Source organism: Cheilinus undulatus, linkage group 10 (assembly GCF_018320785.1).
Source record: "Cheilinus undulatus linkage group 10, ASM1832078v1, whole genome shotgun sequence".
In the NCBI taxonomy this organism is placed as follows: Eukaryota; Metazoa; Chordata; class Actinopteri; order Labriformes; family Labridae; genus Cheilinus; species Cheilinus undulatus.
Genome location: NC_054874.1, coordinates 19,946,100 through 19,966,467, shown reverse-complemented (window position 1 = coordinate 19,966,467; position 20,368 = coordinate 19,946,100). Strand labels below are relative to the sequence as shown.

Below are 20,368 nucleotides of genomic sequence, written 5' to 3'. Positions count from 1 at the left end.
AAACAAAGACCAACATTACAGACTTTAAAACATTTTGTAAATAAAACGGAGGAAAAAGGTCAGATGTCTAATCAGGCATAGCTACATAACATAGATATGCTACCTAAGTAAGTAAGGTTACCACATAAAGCCAATGTAGCTAAATTAGCTTTAACAAAATGAGATTTAGCAAACATAGCTAATGCTAAGATAGCCATGTAGATAACTTATCTGCATAGCTTATTTTTCTGCTTTGTGAGCTGAGCTTTAGCTACATTAGTTATGTTACTAAGTTAGGTACATAGCTACATACATATGTTATCAATAGCTATGGTTAGCTTTAGCGATGTAAGCTTCAGCAAATGTAGCTAAAGCCAACTTAGCTATGTAGATAATGAAGATTAATAGCTTACACAGCTGCATTGTGATCTTAGCTTGAGCTATGTAGCTATGATTGCTATATTAGCTCTGTTATTTATGTAGCTTACGCAGCTAATGGAGCTGTGTTTGCTGTGTTAGAATGTTTTCATGTAGGATGAGCTTTTTTCCTGTAAGCCGACTGTTGAAGGGAGAGCGAGAAACAATCTTACACTTTTTGGATTTGACTCAGTAATTTAAAAGTATTTCAATTACATTAATCATATTGTTACATGAACAACATACACATCTTTGCTACACATTAGCAATGGAATTTTGTTTTTGTTTAACCTCTTTTGGAAAATTGCGCTGAAAGTGACTAGAGTGAAATGTTACAACTAACTCCTTAGGCAGGGTGCATTATAACTTCATTAAGGCTAGTTGAAACACCTGCCAGAAAAGCTTTTTTGAACACAATTCATTTAACACAATTCTCATCATATACTTTATTTAATTTGGGTAGATAATCATTGCATTTTATCCCACATTTAGTGCTCTGCTCATCTTACTCAGCTTTATTAAACATTTTGTAATCAGGTTTTAACCTTATGACTTTAACCTTAACCTAACCGTTACCTTAACCTTGACCCTAACCCTAAATGGAAGCTTAATCTGATATTATTTCTAAAGTTTTTATCATGTATTTCCATTCTGAGATCTACGGCATCCCAGATGATCGGTCTGTGAGAGTGGCTGTCAGAGATGAACTGTCTGCAGCCAGACTGTCTTGCATTCCCCAGCACATGATGTAGTTGAGTGTGTCATCCATCTGGTCACTATTGATAGCAGACTTTACTTAAAAACCTGAAATAAAGTCAAGTGTGATAAACTGATATTCTTTAAATGGCCAGCAGAAAGCACCTCCATTGGTTGCATGAATGCAGGTCTTAAACTGAGCTCAGGCTTTACATTGTGTTCGTTTGATGTCAGATTAGGCAATCATACATGCCGTGGTTTGCCCCGACTGCAATGCGGTGGACACAGAATATGTGGAGGTGATGTGAAACTACCCTGAAGCTGTGGTTAGCATGTGTATAGTATTTTGAGGCATATTATCTTACAGGTATCATATAGGGTTCACAAATAACCAAAAGTTTTGTCTCCACCACCTTGTAAATATTCTGTAAAGACTGTGAGAGAAGACACCTGTACGGCTGTCTCCTGTCTTGCTGAGTGAAGCATAAAAGACATGGTGCTGGGACCAAAGACCATCTCAAATTCAAAGGGTTTGATCTGTTTTCTTACCTGTAATATCACCCATTTTTTTTCTCTCTACCTGATGCAACAGGGAGGAGAGGAATATGGCCGCCTCAGTGTTGTTATGTTTACATCTTTATAACTGGACAATGGTACATATGTGAAAAGGCACTGGATGGACGACATGTCACATAACATCAACAATGAGGCTCAAGAGAACTTCATCATAGTTCCCCATTAATTTATACATTAAGCTCTGCTACATTATTGTTTGTCACAGCTGGTGAGGGCTTGCTCTTCAGTCCCTCTGTGGCACACCTGGAAGTCTCAATTAGGAGCAAACGTGGGATGCAAAGAGCAAGAAGAATTGTCTTGTATTCTTTACGAAAGTTTTGGTTAAGAAGTCCATAAATAATGGCGTTTAAGCAGCTGTTGAAGTACGCCATAAAGTAGCTAGTGACAAAAAGCCACTCGGGTATGTTAGGCGCTACTTTTACTGGGTTTATAGCTACAGCCAAGCCTATTAGATTTAGCGGGGCCCAGCATACTGCAAACAACACAAACACCATAAACATCGTTAGAAAGTTTCTCACATCACTTGGTTTCAGTTTGGTCCTTTGCTCTGGTTTAACACGATGTTTCACTTGTATCACCAGCACCCATATCCTCAAATAGCAGTAAGACACCACCGTCAGTGGGATCAAGAAATGAATAACGACCACTGATATGGTGTAGTACGAGCTGACTGTCTGTGCAAACGTGCAGGAGTAGATGCGTGGATCATACTGCAGCGATCCGATGAAGAAGTTTGGCACAGTAGCGATGGCCGTGAGCAGCCAGGTGAGGCCCAGGTAGCAGCAGGTGTTCCTCAAGCTGTACAGGCGATCGTAGTGGAGGCTGTGGCAGATGTAGCAGTAGCGGTTGATGGCGATGGCTGTGATGTTGAAGATGGAGCCGATGACACTCAGGCCCATGATGAAACCACTGGCCTGGCAGTGCAGGTCCCCCATGGTCCAGTCATTGTGGAAGATGGCGGTCAGGACCAGAGGGTACGGGTACAAGGCCACTACCAGGTCTGCAACTGACAAGCTCACCACGAAGATGTTGCCTGGAAAGACACCATAGTTTTAAGTAACAGACAAAGCAAAGTGGTGTATAAATAGAGTAAACAACATTCCCTTTTACTTTCTGCCCAAGGTTAAATTCCTTAAAATTAGCTGCAGCACTGAAAGTCTGCATTCAACTTAACATTATCAAAGAGCTGCTTTACCAAATTCTTGCAACTACAGAATTGGATCCAGGCGAATACTTCATTGTCAAAGCTCTTTTTGTGTCTCAACCCAATTACCCACTGTAACTCATAACCCAGTCAATATAGTGTCTCCCTGGATGGTAATGGTGGTCTGTCATCTTATCAGGGACCAAAGCTACACATATCAACTATTAAATAGCAATCTGCTAAGTCAGAGCTCTAAGTCACATGACCAACATGGAGGCCTTGAGGGCAACAAGTGCTTTAGGAAAGATTAACTTGGGAAAGTTGCAACTGCTGTTGACCACAACATGGAGCTACAGCATGAGCTATTTAAGTTCCATCTCTTCAAAGCCGGTTATGCAAACCTGTCAACCCTATGCAGCACCTAGGACATTCTTCAAAATGCTAAAAATGCAAAGTCTATGTCAGAAAAAAACATTAGTGATGTTTACAGACCAACATATTTAGAGGAGAATGCTTCCAGGATGTAAGTCTACTAAAGTACAGAAAGCGTTATATAGTTTTGATATGCATGGATCCATAATCCTGCCATTTGGTTTGTGAAAGGAGATGACAATCTTCATCGTCAACGCATAGGTGAATTCTAACTAGTCGACATTAGCTATCCCTGCAATGAGGATAACTGTCAGCTGTCACTTCCAGTAGTTTTTTCTGGGGCAGTAATGTTTCTCAAAAGTCTGCTATATTTGGACCAAATTAATCAAATATTTGATAGCATGATTATTAGAAGTCTGTTTGACGCTACTGCGTATTGTAACTTGCAGAGACAATGAACCGCCCAGGGATTTGTTTCTTTTCTTTCTCATATATGTATAATGGCTCCTCTCTTCATTGGTTACTGCATACACTTGAACAAGCTGTCATTCATGTCTGTACAGTGATTCAGAGTTCACAGTGAGGCTGATTTGACTGTATGTGAATATCAGAACAGATTCTATAGACCAGGGGTGTCCAAACTTTATCCATTGGGGGCCACAAACAGGAATATATTAGGATGGTGGGGCCACTTTCATATACCTCACATTGATATAAAAGTAAGCAAACCAATCTAATGTAGGTTACGATATGCTCAGTGAATGGGTATGCTTAAACGGCTAGTTGATGGCTGTTAAAGCAAATAGTCAATCATTTTAAGGGTTTTGGCTACGCCCATGGAACATCGTTGGTGCTGCTATTTGCTGCTGTAATCCATTAGGGCATTATAAATCAATATATCTTTACTATTTTGGTTGCCAGTATGTTTAATATTGTAGTGCCTCAATGTGGTCCTTAAAATACAGCATTAAAACATGTCAAAATGTTTGTTTACAGTATTAGCATGGCAGCACTACCTTGGGCTGAAATTAAGAACAGTAATACAGTCTAGCACAGGTGTCATGCTCTATTTAGGGCCATATTTTATTTAATTTAAATAATTTTTTGATGGCCAATCAAAAATGGGCCGCGGGCCACATTTGGCCCCTGGGCCATAGTTTGGAAACACCTGCTCTAGACAGTTGTTGGACTTTGTGGAGATAGGTTATGGCAATGTTTACTAGGCCCCAATGTTAAAAGGGCCCGCAAAGACAAAAGAATGAAACATCATGAAGAAGGTCATGGGAGAATGGAGTTCTAATGTCCTGAGTCAAGCTTCGTAGCAATTTGCCGACCAAAGGCAGCTGTCCCCTTAGAGATGTATCACGCAATATTTCAAACCTTAGCATGGACGGCTAATTAAATATTTTCTAACTAAACATGAATGCCTTTCTGCAAAAAGAGTTAAGTCAAACTCTCTCTGGGTTTGTTGTTCTCAGTTCTGTATTCTCTTTGTATGAAATGCTTTAAAGACATCATGTTTAGGCTACGTATCAAAATTAGAACGGTCAGAACGATGAAGAGGGTGGTGTGCTGAAGGAAAGCTTTGTTTGGCCTGAAAGGTAAAAGTTGTCTATCCATTTCACTAACTGTGAGAGTACTAGCACCAGTAGATTGGACCTTTGTTGAATTAGGTCAGCCACTTTAAAGGGGTAAAAAAAACACAAGTCAAATTATATTGACCGTGTTTAATCTATAAAATCAGTAAAAGGGTAAAATATCCAGAGGGGTGACCACTTTTTATAGGCACTGTGTTACACTACTCTTTCATAGGTTAACATCCCACTGGTCCCACTCAGTAAAAGGCTCAGCTGCTGTTAGGCTTTTCCATTGCTGGAAATAGAAAATTGACTTTAAGAGCATGGAAGGGCATGGAAGATTTTTATTACATCCAAACAAGTCTGTGTTCCCCTGTCGATACAAACTAATGTTAAAGTGAGACTGGATCTCCTCCAAAAACATTGAAAATGACGTCTGATTTTGGTACAGTGCAGATGTGCAGGGTGGGGCAGAAAAAACACTGAATTAAACTGTGATAAATTGTGAGATAGGAAGATAGATAACACAAGTAAGTACAGCCACAGTTAAATTGAATCCGGATTTTGCAAAATGATGAAGCAATGATTTGTCTCAATAAAACAAATGTTTGGCAGCACTGAACGGAGTTGACCAAGCTTTGCAGAGATAAAACTCTTTAAGAGCTGATAAAGACTACATGAACAAAACTAAACTTGTACTTAAGCATGATTACAATTATGTATAATGAGTCGCATTTTGTGCCAAGCAATACGGTGATTTGGGGGATGATAAACTACTTTCATGGAGCTGAAATGTGAAGACACAGGGCTCTGGCTCGCTCAGACAACAGCTGAAACAACAGGGTTGATTGGCGGATTTGATGGAAGTGGATTTAAAACACAAGTCGGCCATCAATTCCTGGCATCCAAAGCTTGTTTTAATCCATGCACCCCTGAGACAACAGAGCTACAGCAACTGGTCTAATTTTAATTCACTTGGCAACTTGATACATCAAAACATGCTAATAAATAAGACTACAAAGGATGGCAGATAAATCATGATAAAACCTTTAAAATGACATGATTTTATGGATTCCCTCTGACGGTTTTCATGTTTTTAATTAAAATTGGGCTCTACATTTTCCCCCAACATTTCCCAAGTTACTAAAGCAGCACGAGTCCCCCGTCAAGCATGCAGAGATAAAAATAAAAGCATTTGTTCTCCATCCCCGAGTCAGCTCAGTGGGCAAATCTGTCAGGTTGTATTTGTGACCCTCACAGCGCTCTCTGTGTGCGTTTGTCATTGTGCAGAGGTTTGATTCCTCGCTGACAACACGCAGCTCAGTGTTATAGCTCATGCCGGCTGGACGGTGCGGCCTCGTAGCTCTTTCTGGCTGAACCTTTTCTCCCCCTCTTATCGTCGAGGGGATGAGGTAAGTGCTAAAACACTGCTGAGAGGTTTGCTGTGCAGAAGCCAGATGACTGTCTTTGTTTTGTTGGCATTCATTATTTAAACACTGGAGCAGCCATTAGCTCTCTGCTGTTTGATTAACCAACTTGGCTGGCCCTCGAGCTTGCATATCCACACAAATAACACACAAAAGATGTTTTAGTGTCAAACAGCGGGGTAACAAAGGTGGTTACAAGAAAAGCATGCTCTGTGATATCTTTCAGAGCTATTATTAAAACAAGTGTGAGCTGGACGGAGCCATCAGGGCCGACTCACTTCCAGCCTTTAGCGTCTCTGACACCACTGGCTCTGATCCTTAAGTCCCACAAACTGTCAAGTACATGACATGCTCTCTCAAATCAACTGATTCTTGTTTTAAAGTGTCTTCTGAGAGTTGAGGGACCTCATGCGGATTATTTCTGTCAGAATTTTTGGCAAATATAACCAAACAACACAAACCTTACATGAAATCTGTCACCAGCATCACGCAGCACCCACCAGGCTGCAACTTATCAGAAAAATATTGGACACAAACTGCCTCCTACACCCCCTCCCTGTGTATAAACCTACATACCTCAGTATCAAAATAGGCTTTTTGCACAATGTGGGCATGTTTATGGCAGCACGCTTAATTCCAGTTCCTCTAAATCAGAATCGTAAAAAGAACAATGCGAAAATAAAAAGGGAGTTATGCTGGAGAAAGAATAGGAACATAATGAAGATGTGAGTGTGGGAGATAAACAAAAGCAAGAGACAAAACAAAAGCCTGCAGGCCAAGTGGATTTCCACTCTGACGACTCGCACGGTTGTGAGCATGAGTGAGTCTCAAGGGCTTACGTTCCTGTGTCAAATGCACCATCTGTATCCCATCAGTCACACTGGAAATGTGATATACTATGCTTTGATTCACCCGCCTATATTTATACACCTTTTTGAAGGAAGGATGAGTTTATAAAAACGTGTAGGAGGGCTGGCTTCTTTAGGATCTGGCTTAATGTCAGCAGAGCTTATTAGTAGTGTATGCCCCAAAGTCAGATTACATTCCATCCATTCATTTATCTTATCATTAATACACTAGAAAATCCCCATGAACAAGGGCATTAATACTGATGAATTAGTGACTACTTTGTGAACTTGCATTTCCTAAGTGGACATGCATCCATACATAGAATTAGCGTGGTTCAGACTGGGTGTATGAGACACACGTCTTGGCAGCAGCACCGCTTGGTTTTTATCTCGGCTTGCATGCTAATTTAACCTTACAAAGTAGATGGATACGCCTGTTTCCATGTTTCTCACTGGCGAATCCATCTTGCAAAGCACCCATCGGCACAGTTTGGGCCTGGTTAGGAAGTGACAGGACCAATCAGTGACAAGGGGCAGTGCTTTCAGGTGTGGTGGAATCGTGACGTAAGTAAGCAGCAACAAGAAACCGGTGCAGATTTGGCGGAAGACGTTATCGTGGATGCTGCTTAAGCATCAGTTTTATCAGAATTTATTGACATTTCTTCGTTAAAAGAAGAACAAAGAAGAGCATTGAGTTGTTTTCTTTTCAAAAACAACAAAAGTCATGTACTGACATGTCTACAGTTGCCATGGTTCGCTTTATGCAGCTCTCTATGGAGTTTACTCCTCTGTCGCGGCTTAGTCACAGGTTTTCTTGCTCTAATTTGCCCGTAAAGATGTGACGGACAGAACTTTCATCCAATTACCCACCGAGTTTTTTACAAAGCCCCTGCCCTTTCCCAAATGCTGTGTATGAGAGGTTTACCAGATGCAGGTTAATGCTAACTAGTAGAGATGTGAAACTTTCTAGGAGGGTCCAGGGGTCTGCTTCTCCAATAAGTGTTTGCTCATCAGGCAATTACTGTATATGCACTACTTTCTAGTAATCCTTAATACAAATTTAAATTTGAAACACCAACAAAACAATAAGTCCTTGCGTGAAAATGTTCCATCTTTAAAAAGCACCAGTTATATTTTAGACTACAGCCCCGCATCCCGCTAGATTTCTGGCCATTACCTCCGGCTCCCATAGCCTGTGCTATCCACTCCCGTTCATATCTGCAACAGGTGTGTCAAATCCTGCCAACATCCTGCACAAATTGTGATAATCCTTCTTAAATATTTAAAAAATAGTGATGGGAATTTTGGCTCTTTTCAGTGATCCGGCTCATTTGGCTCGGCTCAGCATAAAGAGTCAGCTCTTTCACCTCCCAAATAGCTCTTCATTCAGGTACCAGTTTGGCTTCATTTGATCTGCCAATTTTAGAATGTTATAATATATGATTGATATTTCGGCAGGTATTTTATCCCAACTATGCTCAATTTTTAAAACTGATGAAAATATATTTTAATTTTCAAAATCTACAGTCTCCCCAAAACACCTTGTGGGTCAGATGAAATCTGCTCACTGGCTGGGATGTATGACACACCTAACAGAAGGACAAGACCAGGCAGAGTCCTTAATGCTTGGTGTGCCACCATCCCTACTAATCAATTAAACACACAGACACACTCAATCAATATAAAAATGATAATACTACCACTATTAATAATGATAATAGTAGTTATAAAAACATATATCGGCTCTCTAACAGGATCCGGCTCTTATCATTCACATAAAAGAGCCGGCTCGTTCATGAACGACCCATCGTGATCTAAAAAGATAGCATGTTTAATTAGAGGCAATACTGATATGTTCACTTAAGCACAACCCTGATCAAGTTTCCTCTCTGAATAAAGGAAACCCTAAGAACATAACCACATCCTTGTATCCATGTATATGATTATATGATATGTGTATAAAAGTCATACAGAGGTGAAATTGACCCATAACTGGCGTACGCACTCTGTGAACCGTTGCCCCTACAATACCAATGCTAAAATGGCAGAAGTTGTCTTCTTTATTTTTGATTATCCAGACTTTAACTTTAATGTGATTAACTTTAAATCTGCATGTTTGATCTAGAAATTCAAAATATTTTAGCACAGTTGGAATTAAATGGTCCTGATATCCGTATTAACCATTTTTCTTTTGAAACTGTTCATAATAGCCTTTGAGCGGTTTGGTTTAAATGACTCTCGTTTTGGCTATCAATGAATTTTTCACTATACAAAAGAAATCCTGACTGTGTGAATTTTACCTCGGCCTCAGTGATTCAGATTTGTAATTTTTTCCTCTTTTTTTCCCATTAATAATGAATATTCTTTTACACAACTTTCTTCTATAATACTGCAGAATGCCTTTGTTTTTAATCACACTCTAACAACCTGTAAGCAGGAGGGAGAGGTGCTTATTATGATAAATAAATAATATGTTAAAGTATTATGATAATGCAGTATGATATTGCCGCTATAATAGGAACGAACCAACTGACGTCACCCAGGCTTTGTCCAATGTTTTCTACAGTCCATCGAGGCAGTTCATTCGTCCCTCCACAGGCTGCAGCCCCTGAATTGAGACACAGCTCTTGATATGCCATGCTGCTACTGCCCACACTTATGAAGAAGGCTTTCTGTTGTTTTGTGCTTTTGTAACTCTGGAGATGAGAGATAAATAATGGAGCTCTTGGGGAAACTTTTCACAAGAAAACAAAGTGAATAAATGGTCTAAATGCATGTCCCATTAAGAGTGCCTGGATCATATTGAAGGGTCCAGACTTTTTTCTGAAAATTTAACATTTAAACTGACAGAAACTGCCTTCTGGTGATGCAGCTGGGCAAAAAGCATCGTTGTCATCATCAAACGCCATCGTCAAATCGTATTATGCATGTCTGAGAAAATAAGACTCACTGCACCCTGAGAGGAATTAAACCAGAGCAGCACAAGCAGCGTCTGGTAGGACAAGCACTCCACTTTTTTTCAAACAATCCGGGAAGGGATGATGTTGAATAATGCAGGTTTAAAGTAACAGCCTCCTACAGTGGGAGAAAAGATTGGATGTAATGTAAACATAACAGTGCATTTATTCTATCTGTGTGGTTAAATGGAATGATCCTAATCTGATATAATCCTACCTTCACGAGAATACAAGATGTCCTGTGTTGTTTTGTTGTCGGGAAGAGAGGATATGTTTAATGTAGTGTGCTAAGTGATATTCCCTGAGGATCTGTGCTGTCAATGTAAATTGGCCTCTGGTTTGACTCACTAAGTCCACTGACTCAATTAACCCCGCTCTGGACACTCCTGTTTTTACATTTTATTCATGACTGCAGACTGACTGACGGGATGCAGAGCATGATTTAACAAAAATTCAATTCCATCCTCATCTTTGCACACTCTCCCTACCGCCCGCAGCTTCCCGACACAAACACACGGTCAAACTCATCGTTTCTTATTTCCTCCTCCACATCCCTCTCCTCCTTCACTCCCCCATGAGTGCATTTTCTGAGTGTATTTTTAGTTTGGTCAACCCCAGTGGGAAACTCTCCTGTTTACAGACCATTGGCAATCCTATAGTGCCACATTTTACTCTTTGAAGATTCCCTTCTTAGACCTTGTTACGTTTGCACACTTGAGAGAACCTGCAAACCTGTGACAGGGGAACATATTGCATCGATTCTCCTCAAATGTATTACGTAAGACAGAATGTACTGCTCAGAAGATGTACCAGCATCTAGCGAACGTGTGCACAAGCATGTGCGCTTTTATTTGGGGTGCTTGAGTGGTGGAGTGAAGTGAAGCAGAGAGGAAAGGTCCTGCTGCTGTATGCCGCTCTCAATCAATGGCTGCATATAAGAACAGATGATGTATCCTGCCTGCTTCAGCTGTGCAAAACTGAAGCCAAAAAAAAACATCTTAAATGAGTGCAGACATATTGTACCAGTTCTGTTTTTGCTGTCTGAGTCTGCATAGTTAAAATTTTCACAGCTAAAATTAAGTTATAAAAGAAAGCGGCAGTTATACTCAGAAGCAATGGTTCTTCATCTTTATGATGAGCAACAGCTACCCAAATCTAAAAAAGAGGGATTTGATTTGGACCTGAGATTGTATAAATTACTACTGTCTTCTCTCAATGGCTTTATAACTTTATAACTTGCTTTATAACAAATTAGGTTAAATCGCAATATGACCTGCTGCAATTTTCAAATCACAGAAGGTGCAATATTTCCTAAGCCTGAAATTTCTGTCAAAATACCAGTTTAGAACTTTTTTTTTTTTTTTTTTTTTGCAGTGGAGATGTGATGCATTACATATCATGCAATCATTCTAGTGCCATATTTTCAAAATAGTGTACCAAAAAATCATATTTTCTTCATTTTTGTATGTGTTTCTTATTAAATTAGAGAATTATACAAAAATATCATTCCCTTTAATACAACAGTTCATATCAAATTTGCAAAATGAGTAAAAAAAAAAATTCACAATTAGATATATTTAAAAAATTGTTCTGCCCTAGTCTAATCTAATATTGTGGCGGTTGTATCCGCTTATCCTGTTGGGGTCGGGGGTGGGGGGCAGGGTACAACCTGGGCTGGTTGCTGGTCAATCACAGGGCTGACATATGGAGACAGACAACCAGGCATGCTCACATTCACACCTAGTGCAAATTTAGAGTCACCAATTAACCCTAATGAACATGTTTTTGGTGGTGTGAGGAAGCCAGAGTAGCTGGAGAGAACCCACGCATGCACGGGGAGACCAGGAAGCGAACCAGCGGCCTTCCTGCTGTGAGGCAACAGTGCTAACCCCTGCGCCACCGTGCCTCCTGTGTTAGTTATAGTACGGAGGAATTATTCCTGGTTTTGTTGTAAAATGCATGAGATGAGGAACTTAAGAAATAACCATATTGAATTGCAATTTTGGGTTAAAAAAAAAGAAAATCTCAGTTATATTATTTTCCCAAATCGTTCAGCCGTAGTCCAGATGTGAAAGCATGATTGAGACCTATTTACACACATTCAGTGCTGTGATCATGTAAATGACATTACTTTGTGTAAATCTGTTTTCACTTTGATATTTGAGTTTTTTGTAACTGTCATGATTCTGTGTGTGTTTATTTAGTTTCTCTGATGTTATCTGTAGCCCTTGCATTTCTATGTATATTGTACTGTATATCAAGTTTTAGTATTTAGTTCAGTCTATTTAGTGTTTTTTATAGTCTTTGTGTTTCTGTGTATTTTGTGCTTTTGTTATTTCCACGTTTCTAGTTTTACTTTGTATTTTGGCTCCTAGTTTGTTTATTCTAGTCTTTAGTTTAACCCTGTGCTTTATAGTTTATTCTCTGTGCTTCATGTTAAAGTTATTCCCTATTTTATGTTTAGTTTTACTCCTTGTGTTTCATGTGTAGTTTTTTCCCTGTGCTTCTTGTTTAGTTATTCCATGTTTTAGATTTAGTCCCTGTGTTTCATGTTCAGTTTTTCTCCCTGTGTTTGAGTTTCCCTCCTTGTGTTTAGTTCTTTGTATCCTCCTGTGTTTCCTTTGTTCAGCTTCTAGTGTTTAGCTTTGTCATTCAGTCCTCGTGTGCTTCTTGTGTTAGGTTCCATGTTTCCTGTTTTACTTTGTAGTTTGCCTTCCCTTGTGTGTGATTCCAGGTTTGCTTCCTGCCTGAGGTTCCCTCCACTTTGATTATCCTCACCAGTTTCACCCGTGTCTTGTTATCCACACCTGTCTCCCATAGAGCAATCACTCCCAGTGTATTTAGTCTCTGTGTCTCCCTGTGCCTGTTTCGGTTCAATTTGATGTCTTCCTCGTGCCTGTTACTCCTCGTGCCACTCCCTGTGATTATTCCTCGTGCTTCTTTTGGATTTAGTTTGTTTCATGGACTTTGATTTTGTAGTAATTTCTTTTGTTTGTTTGTTCATTAAATCAATTATTTATTTTATCTGCATTTGGGTCCTCCCTTTTGAGTTTTTCCCTGCAAACCTGACAGTAACTCTTTTGTCAAAAAAGCCAAATTATATTGACCATGACTGATTTACTAAACCAGTAAAAGAGTAAAACATACAAGTAGTGAATATTTCTAATAGGCACTGCACAATGAAAGTCAAATCCATCTCTTTTGCCCTCTGCCAGGGTTCACAGCCTGCACTGTGATTGTTGTAGAAAGCAAAATGTGAATGGAAACGCCCCCAAAACACTGTATGCTGCATGCTTCAGATAGCAAGCCTTAAAAAAGAGCCCTATGTGTTCACAAGCATGCCGCCTAATGACCCTGACCTTAACCTACCACTTCCAAAATCTAACCAGTTTAAGATTGAGACAGAATGGACATATAGATGCAAAGTTTGATGAAAATCCTTCATCGTGTCTGGAATGTCAAGGATGGCCCAGATGGTGGACGGATGAGAAACCCAGAACTATTATCCCTTCAGCCACGGATACTGCATGGAGGCTTATAAAAATATCTGATGTGTGATTTGGTTTAAAAGTTTCATCAATGTTCCGTTTGTTATCATTGGAAGAATTGCAGCAAATAGAGCCAGTCAGTATGAGAAGCTCTGAATGCTTCACTTCATATTTAGGGAAATGTGAAGTCATGCATCTTTTTATAGAGTCTATGGTCAAGGATGAGCACTGGAGATGGGATTTTTTTCATCAGATTTTGTGAAGATATACCTCTAAGTGTTGTAAATTATTTCTCAGTTTATCACTAATGAGTCATTTTCCAGGCACAAAGCATTTTATTGAGTTTTCCTGCAGCTAACGGGCCTTAAAAAGAGCCATCCATACCAAACGGAGATATTTACAATGAACAGATTTTCTACACCTGTTCTTCAGTCGAGTCTGTGCTTTCCTCTCAGACTGTCTGTATAATTAAACATTCATTCAAAGTGAGCCAAACCTATAAATAGCTTGTTAGGAGCACAGAGGAGTTCCATGTGGATAACAGCAGGAACAATTTCAGTCACTTAAGGACACACTTAAAAGAAAAAAACACAGCAATAGAGGCAGTAAGCTTCTGCAGGAGTTTCCAGTTTGAAACCAGCAGGGACTCAGTGACACCGGTGAGGACTATCGTGCGACTGGGACCTGTGCGAGTCTCCAATTAGAGTCCATGGATAGGATGTGTGAACAGGACATTTACTCCTGTCCTCTTGTTTGAGACCAGTCAACTGTGGATTTTTTTCATTCAAACTGGTTAATCAGATTATTCTGTGGGCTTCTAAACTTCCAGGCGAACTGCTTTTGGCTGCTGCACACAGGAATATACGTGTTATGTAATGTATTTAAAAGTGTAATTAAAAGCTCATTATTCCCAACACTTGCTGACCTAATCCTGCTGCCTGATTCACATGTTCTCATTAGCGTCATGTTGTGATTGCTGTTTTTTTGTCTTTTACCTCCACAGCAGGCTTCCTTGACTTTATTTTTAACTATTTAGATGCTGAGTAAAATTATGCACACTGCTGTATCTTCCTGTCACATTTACCTTCAAGGCTGCATAAAATCAAATCTACGATTTCTGGAACTACTTCTGCAGTTTTTTCCATCTCTTTAAGCATATCATACAGCACATCTCATTGTTCTGCTACGTTTAGTTTACAAAGTGAATGTCCTTTTCATGATTTATGCATCTGCAGAATAAATATATGTTTGTTTTTCGTTTTACAACTGATGTTATGTCATCGAACCTGAGGGGTTCTAATGCTACTTTTATCTCTTAAACTATCCTATAACTGGTTCTTTGATTAGTCTTTTTTTGTCACTATACTCTAGTTGTCCCAAGAGGAACAATAAACAGGCTGATGTGAAAATAAAAATCAGTGTTTACAGACGGAAATGGACAACACTCACTAAAATGAGATTAAGAATAGCATTTGCTTCAGGATTATGTGAAAATAACTGAGGAAGCCCAGTACTTTCTTTGGAGATTTTCAGTCTTTGAAAACAACAAGCAAACTATCCTCCATGTCTTATACTACTGGTCAACAAACAAGCCAGTTCAAGATAAAATCAGTCTTCTTTGGAAGGAAGTGGACTTCTACAGTCACAATTTGCAGCACAAGAAAAGACTAATCACAGCATTTGTTAGGGGATTGTATGAAATTACCGTCTAAATGATTTTACTTAACAGTCTGCAGGACTTTGTAAAGTACAACATCCTACATCTTAGTATCTCTTTGAATCACAGTGTGTTTGATTGTATGCACAAATGTTGAATATCCCGGTTCTGAATGAATCCAGCTGAACAAAAATGCGATTACAATTGTGAAATAAACATTGCTTTTAAAGAAACTCCAAAATAAGCGCTGCCTGTGTGGAAAAGTGAAATAGCATATCTTCTGTAACATTAAACATTTTTCCCAAATGTTCAGGAAAATAAAAGGTTGGAAAAGTCTGACATAATGCCCTCTAAATGGGCAAAACTTGACAAGGTGCCATTTAAAGCAGTGGTTCCAAACCTGGGGTCCAGGACCACTGAGGGGGGCACTAAAGAGGAGGCGCAGGACCCTGTCTGCTCTGACTTTGTCTTAATAAGATGTACATATGTTCTTTTAAAATGAAAGTTAATTAGAATCAGAAATGTTGTGCACAAAGGCATATTAGGACCCCCCATAAAGAAAAATAAATTGGAGAATCTGGTAATATTTGAGCAAAAATGAACAGACATTTTTGAGATTATAAAGCTGTATATTTACAAGAAAAAAAACTCAGAATTTTTAAGTTTAAATAGTTGTACATTTACAGGAAAAAAATTAAATGTCCAAGTTTATAAAGTCTAAAATTCTGTTACATTTTCAAAATCTTCAATTTACGACACTGCAAAGGCAAAAATTTGCAAGAAACCGAACGGAAATAATGTTTGGATTTTTGACTATGTAAACTCAAAAATTCAAAGTTTTGGTAAAAAAACATAATAGATTATTTTTTTCTCATAAATTATTGACTTTCCAAAGTTGAGATTTTTTTTTTTAGTTTTAAGATTTATTTTCAGGCATTTTTGTGCCTTTATTTCATAGAGGACAGTGGACAGAGTCGGAAACAGGGACAAGAGCAGAGGAAAGACATGTGGTAAAGGACCTCAGGCTGGATTCGACCCGGGCCGTCCACGTACGTGGGGCACCCCTTAGACCACTAGACCACCAGCGCCCCCCAAAGTTGAGAATTTTGAGTTTTGTCCTGAAAATTAAAAAGTGCACCCCCAGCTCAGCGCTAACTCCGCCCACTTTCAGAGCTTGAAAGATGCCCCAAAATGGGCAGTCAGGTACTTAGAGGAGGGAGGGAAAAGGACGGGGTTTTCTTGATGAGGCGAGGCGAGATGGCCGGAGTGACAGTGACGTCCCCCGGCCAGAGAAAAATGGAAAGTGACACAGAGTCCTGCAGCACCACTGCCTCAGAGCTATCTTTTAAGATGGAGGATTGTTCCCCTCCAGAGTCTCCTGCATTTCCTCCCTCATTTGCACTTTTTTGTGTTTGGAGTGCCTGGTTTTCTCATTTTTTTGGACCCTTTGAACACTTGCTGGATCAGCTTGGATGTGCCGTTCCTGCCAGAGTGACCAACACAACCACACTGGCTGACCTGCCAGAAATGCTGGTTGAAAAATGGGATGCCATCCCACAGCAGTGTGTGACTAGGATGGTGACCAGTCTGCATATGGTTCTTCTACATGCTACCGAGGCTCCTGCTTGTTAAATGATTAAATTGCCAATGTCTTGTGTCTTCAGACTTCAATTATCCAATTCACCAAACAAGAGTCAATGGTAGAATAAGCTGGGATTGGCGGAGAAGATTTGCCAAATTTTTTACCCACATACTCAGCTCTGCTGCTCATCCCACAAATGCATGTTCCTTACAAATGTGGCCTAATTTAAAAAAAATAAACAAGCTTTCAAATTGGGTCTAGGGGGGTGGCAAATCTGTCCTAAAATCAGGCTTAAAATTGTCAAGTGTAACTGAGAAGTAATTTCAATTATACCAGCACTCTACAAAGTTTATTTACTGAACAGTATGTGTGTTTTCTCTAGACACAGGATTTTGATCTGATGACTGGAATGAGACAACAAAATGTGACACTGTGAGCCTGTTCTGTGTCACTACTGTAAGTAGACCAACAGTGAAGCAGTTATTCAAAAAACACAAGAAATAGGGGGCAAATTTAAATTGTGTCAAGTTGCACGCCCCTGCACATACCAGCCTGAGATGCAGCCCACATTTAGATGAAAAAATAGATACTAAAAGGGTGTTTTATACACTGGATGATATAAGTGTGATACATTTGCTGCAGCAGTTTCATGCATTTAAAGCTACTCTACAGAAATACCCACTTTAGCTGACTTTTAAATTCCTTTTATATCAGGAACTGTTGCCATGTAGGACACCAAATACCAGGAGGTGAAGGGGGGGCACTGATGGATGATGGCACATTTGCTAAGAAAGACATATGACATTAAAGTGACCACCATAAATGTCTCCCTCACCTTCACACTGATGCCTTTAGATGTAACACAAGGGGAAAAAATGAGGTCAAGTTCAACATTAAAGCTGTCCAAAAGGACATGGAAGCCATACAACAAGCGAGCCTGTCACCTTGGCGGCTCAGGTGAGGATATGAGAAGAAGGGATGTGATAAATCTGAGGATGGAAGACCAAGGAGAGAGCCAGATGGCGGGAAGAAGTGGTGTTATTATTTACAAAGAGATGTGAAGGCAAACAGGCACCACACTGAGGCTGGAGATGCACAGCCTGATTGTCAGAGGTCACACACACATTGCATTACATAATGTTAGTTATGAATGAGGAGAGCAGGGTACCCCACATGCTCTAAGTCATCCACATAAAGGATTTTATGCTTGATTTTCACCAGAAAGACCACACATTTTCATTAACTATAAAAATAACGTCATAGCTCTATGTTTGAGTGTCTTTTTTGGATGTAGCTTTGCATATTAAACCATTAAAACTTCTATTTCCAACCAAGTGTGTGTACCTGTGTGTGGTTTCAGCCCTCACCTGCATTCCTGAGCTTTTTATTCCTAAACACAGACAGGATGACGAGGACATTTCCCAGGATGTCCACCACAATGGTGAAGATCAGCACGCTGGCCAGCGCTGTGGACACTCCGGCTGAAGACGCGCTCAGTCCGCACTCGCTCTCATTCTGGGATAAACAGCTCGACCCGTTCACATCCTTCACCTCCAAATCCATCTCCCCCTCAGGGTGCTCGGCTCATTGGTGGAAACACTCCAGTCCCCAGCTAGGAAAAAAAATACACCCAGATCCCCAAAATTCAGACGGATTTCACTGGATGGAGTCTGGAACTTTTTGAGAGATGAAACCTCACTCCTCCTTTTCCTTCTCTCTCTCCGCCGGGGGAGAAAGACGCGAAGGATGTCATGATAATGAACAGCCTAATTGATTCAGCGCACGCAGGAAATATAAAAGGTTAAGTTTAGCGGTGACAAAGATGCCAGGAGCTCAAGTGTCGTCCTCCGTAAGGTCCCTGTGAGTCACCGTGGCGCTTCCTGCGCTCTGTAGAGCTCGACCAGGAGGCATGTGAGCGCCCTGCTGGCTGTGCGTAATGGAAATGCGAGTACGCGAAGCTCGCGCACATAGCGGTGCAGAGTCCCACGTTGGCTTTTGGTGGCTTTAACGAACGCTATATTTGTCCTAATTAGTTTCTAGATGCAGACAGGCAGATTGAAGCACTGGAAAGTAAAAATAATCTGCAAACTTTACGTTGTGTCTCTTTATCTGCACCTTTGTGTCTGATAAATAACAGCTCAGACATCAGCCTGGAAGTGGAGCTGTGAGGAGCTGTGAACTGAAGCTTCTGTTTCAATCCAACCAAAGCGTGAACAAGCTTGGCATGTTTCTTACTTATCTTCATCAAAACAAAAAACAAGAGAGCCTCTCAGCTTTTCAGTGGACGGAAATGGCGCCTTCCTGTGTCCAGAGGTGACTCTTGCAAACAAACAGCCCCAAGACAACTACGTTAATTCAAAATTAAATTTTAAGAGCAGCCCTGGTTTAGAAAAAAAAACTATAATAAAGAAATAAATGTATTTTTTCCAATAAGGTGATGACAGTGGTGTTTGGGTGAGAACCTCATTCTGTCATGAACATCAGCTTGATCTTCCATTTCTTTTTAATTACTGGTTTTCAAACTGTAAAAGAAAATAAACTTGGCACAACGAAATCCTGAAATATAAAAAGTGTCTTGAAAATTCGTTTATAATTCTGACAGCATTTGAATGTATATTGGGGCCTCAGTTTTTTTAGGTTTTTAGGTGAAGCTCCAAAGAAGCCGGCGGTAGCTGAGGACAGGGTAAAGTTGTATTGTGAGCCATTATGGCTGCTGCCAGACTAGCGGTTAGCTCAGATGTAGCTTTAGCATATAGCAGAATGAGAATTGAAAGACATTGATTTATGACAAAAGAGCAAAGAACACCACCGAAAGCTTTTCATGACAAAAAAGATACTTTTGCTCTTCTGCTGACCTGCTTTGTCAGTTAGCGATGGTCATGAGTGGGATTTTATCGTACTATAAGCGGGCGAAGGCTATACAACAGCTGCCACCAGGGTAGCGATTAGCTTGGCTGTTGCTGTGGGAAAGCAGCAGTTTACTCAGACCTCAACCACATTTCTTTATTAAACAAGAGCAGAGCTACACTGAAAGCTTCTCTTAACTGCATGTCTGTTAAGCATTAGCCCCCAACCAGCTCAGCTGTTAAAACATTACAGCTGCAAACTCCTCAGTAAGGAAAGTTGCTATTGGACGTCCTATAAGTCGCTAAATGACGTCATTGTCTACATAGACCATAGACTGTAGAAAAAATTGGACGAACCCTGTGCAACGTCAGCTGTCTGCTTACAATAAGCAGACTCAAACAGCTCTTGAAGCCAATCCACGGTGGCTTCCATATTGAAATCACAGTCTCAACTAAACTTTGGATCAACATGATGGCCCATCCACTAAGTGCGACTTCCGGTCAGCTAGCTAGCTAGCATTCTGGTTCACAGAAACATAGCTTCAACCAACGTTTGGTTTCTTGAACCAGGCTGTAAACCACTTTATTTCTAGTGTAAAATAGGGCTGTTTAACAAGTGTCCAGATGTGACTTCCGGTGTTCCTGCAGCCAGCCTCAAGTGGACATTCACGGTATTGAAATTTTTTTAACTTCTGCATTGGCATCATTTTTCAGGACTGGAGGTTGCCACTTGACATGGACATAACATACACAGACGCCTCATTGACTGGCTGGCTGTACATCGACATGGAGAGGCAAGTCC

The 20,368-nt window shown here is 40.2% G+C and overlaps 1 protein-coding gene across 1 annotated transcript; it reads right to left on the bottom strand.

Annotated features, from left to right (window-relative positions):
* Positions 1 to 325: 325 nt before the first annotated feature.
* On the bottom strand, positions 326 to 18,595 carry mtnr1c (melatonin receptor 1C). Its single transcript, XM_041797598.1, has 2 exons — positions 18,088 to 18,595; positions 326 to 2,701 (listed from the first exon to the last, which is right to left on the bottom strand). Exons 1-2 carry the CDS (start codon positions 18,281 to 18,283, stop codon positions 1,836 to 1,838), a joined length of 1,062 nt encoding a protein of 353 aa, XP_041653532.1. The 5' UTR covers positions 18,284 to 18,595; the 3' UTR covers positions 326 to 1,835.
* Between the last annotated feature and the right edge of the window lie 1,773 nt (positions 18,596 to 20,368).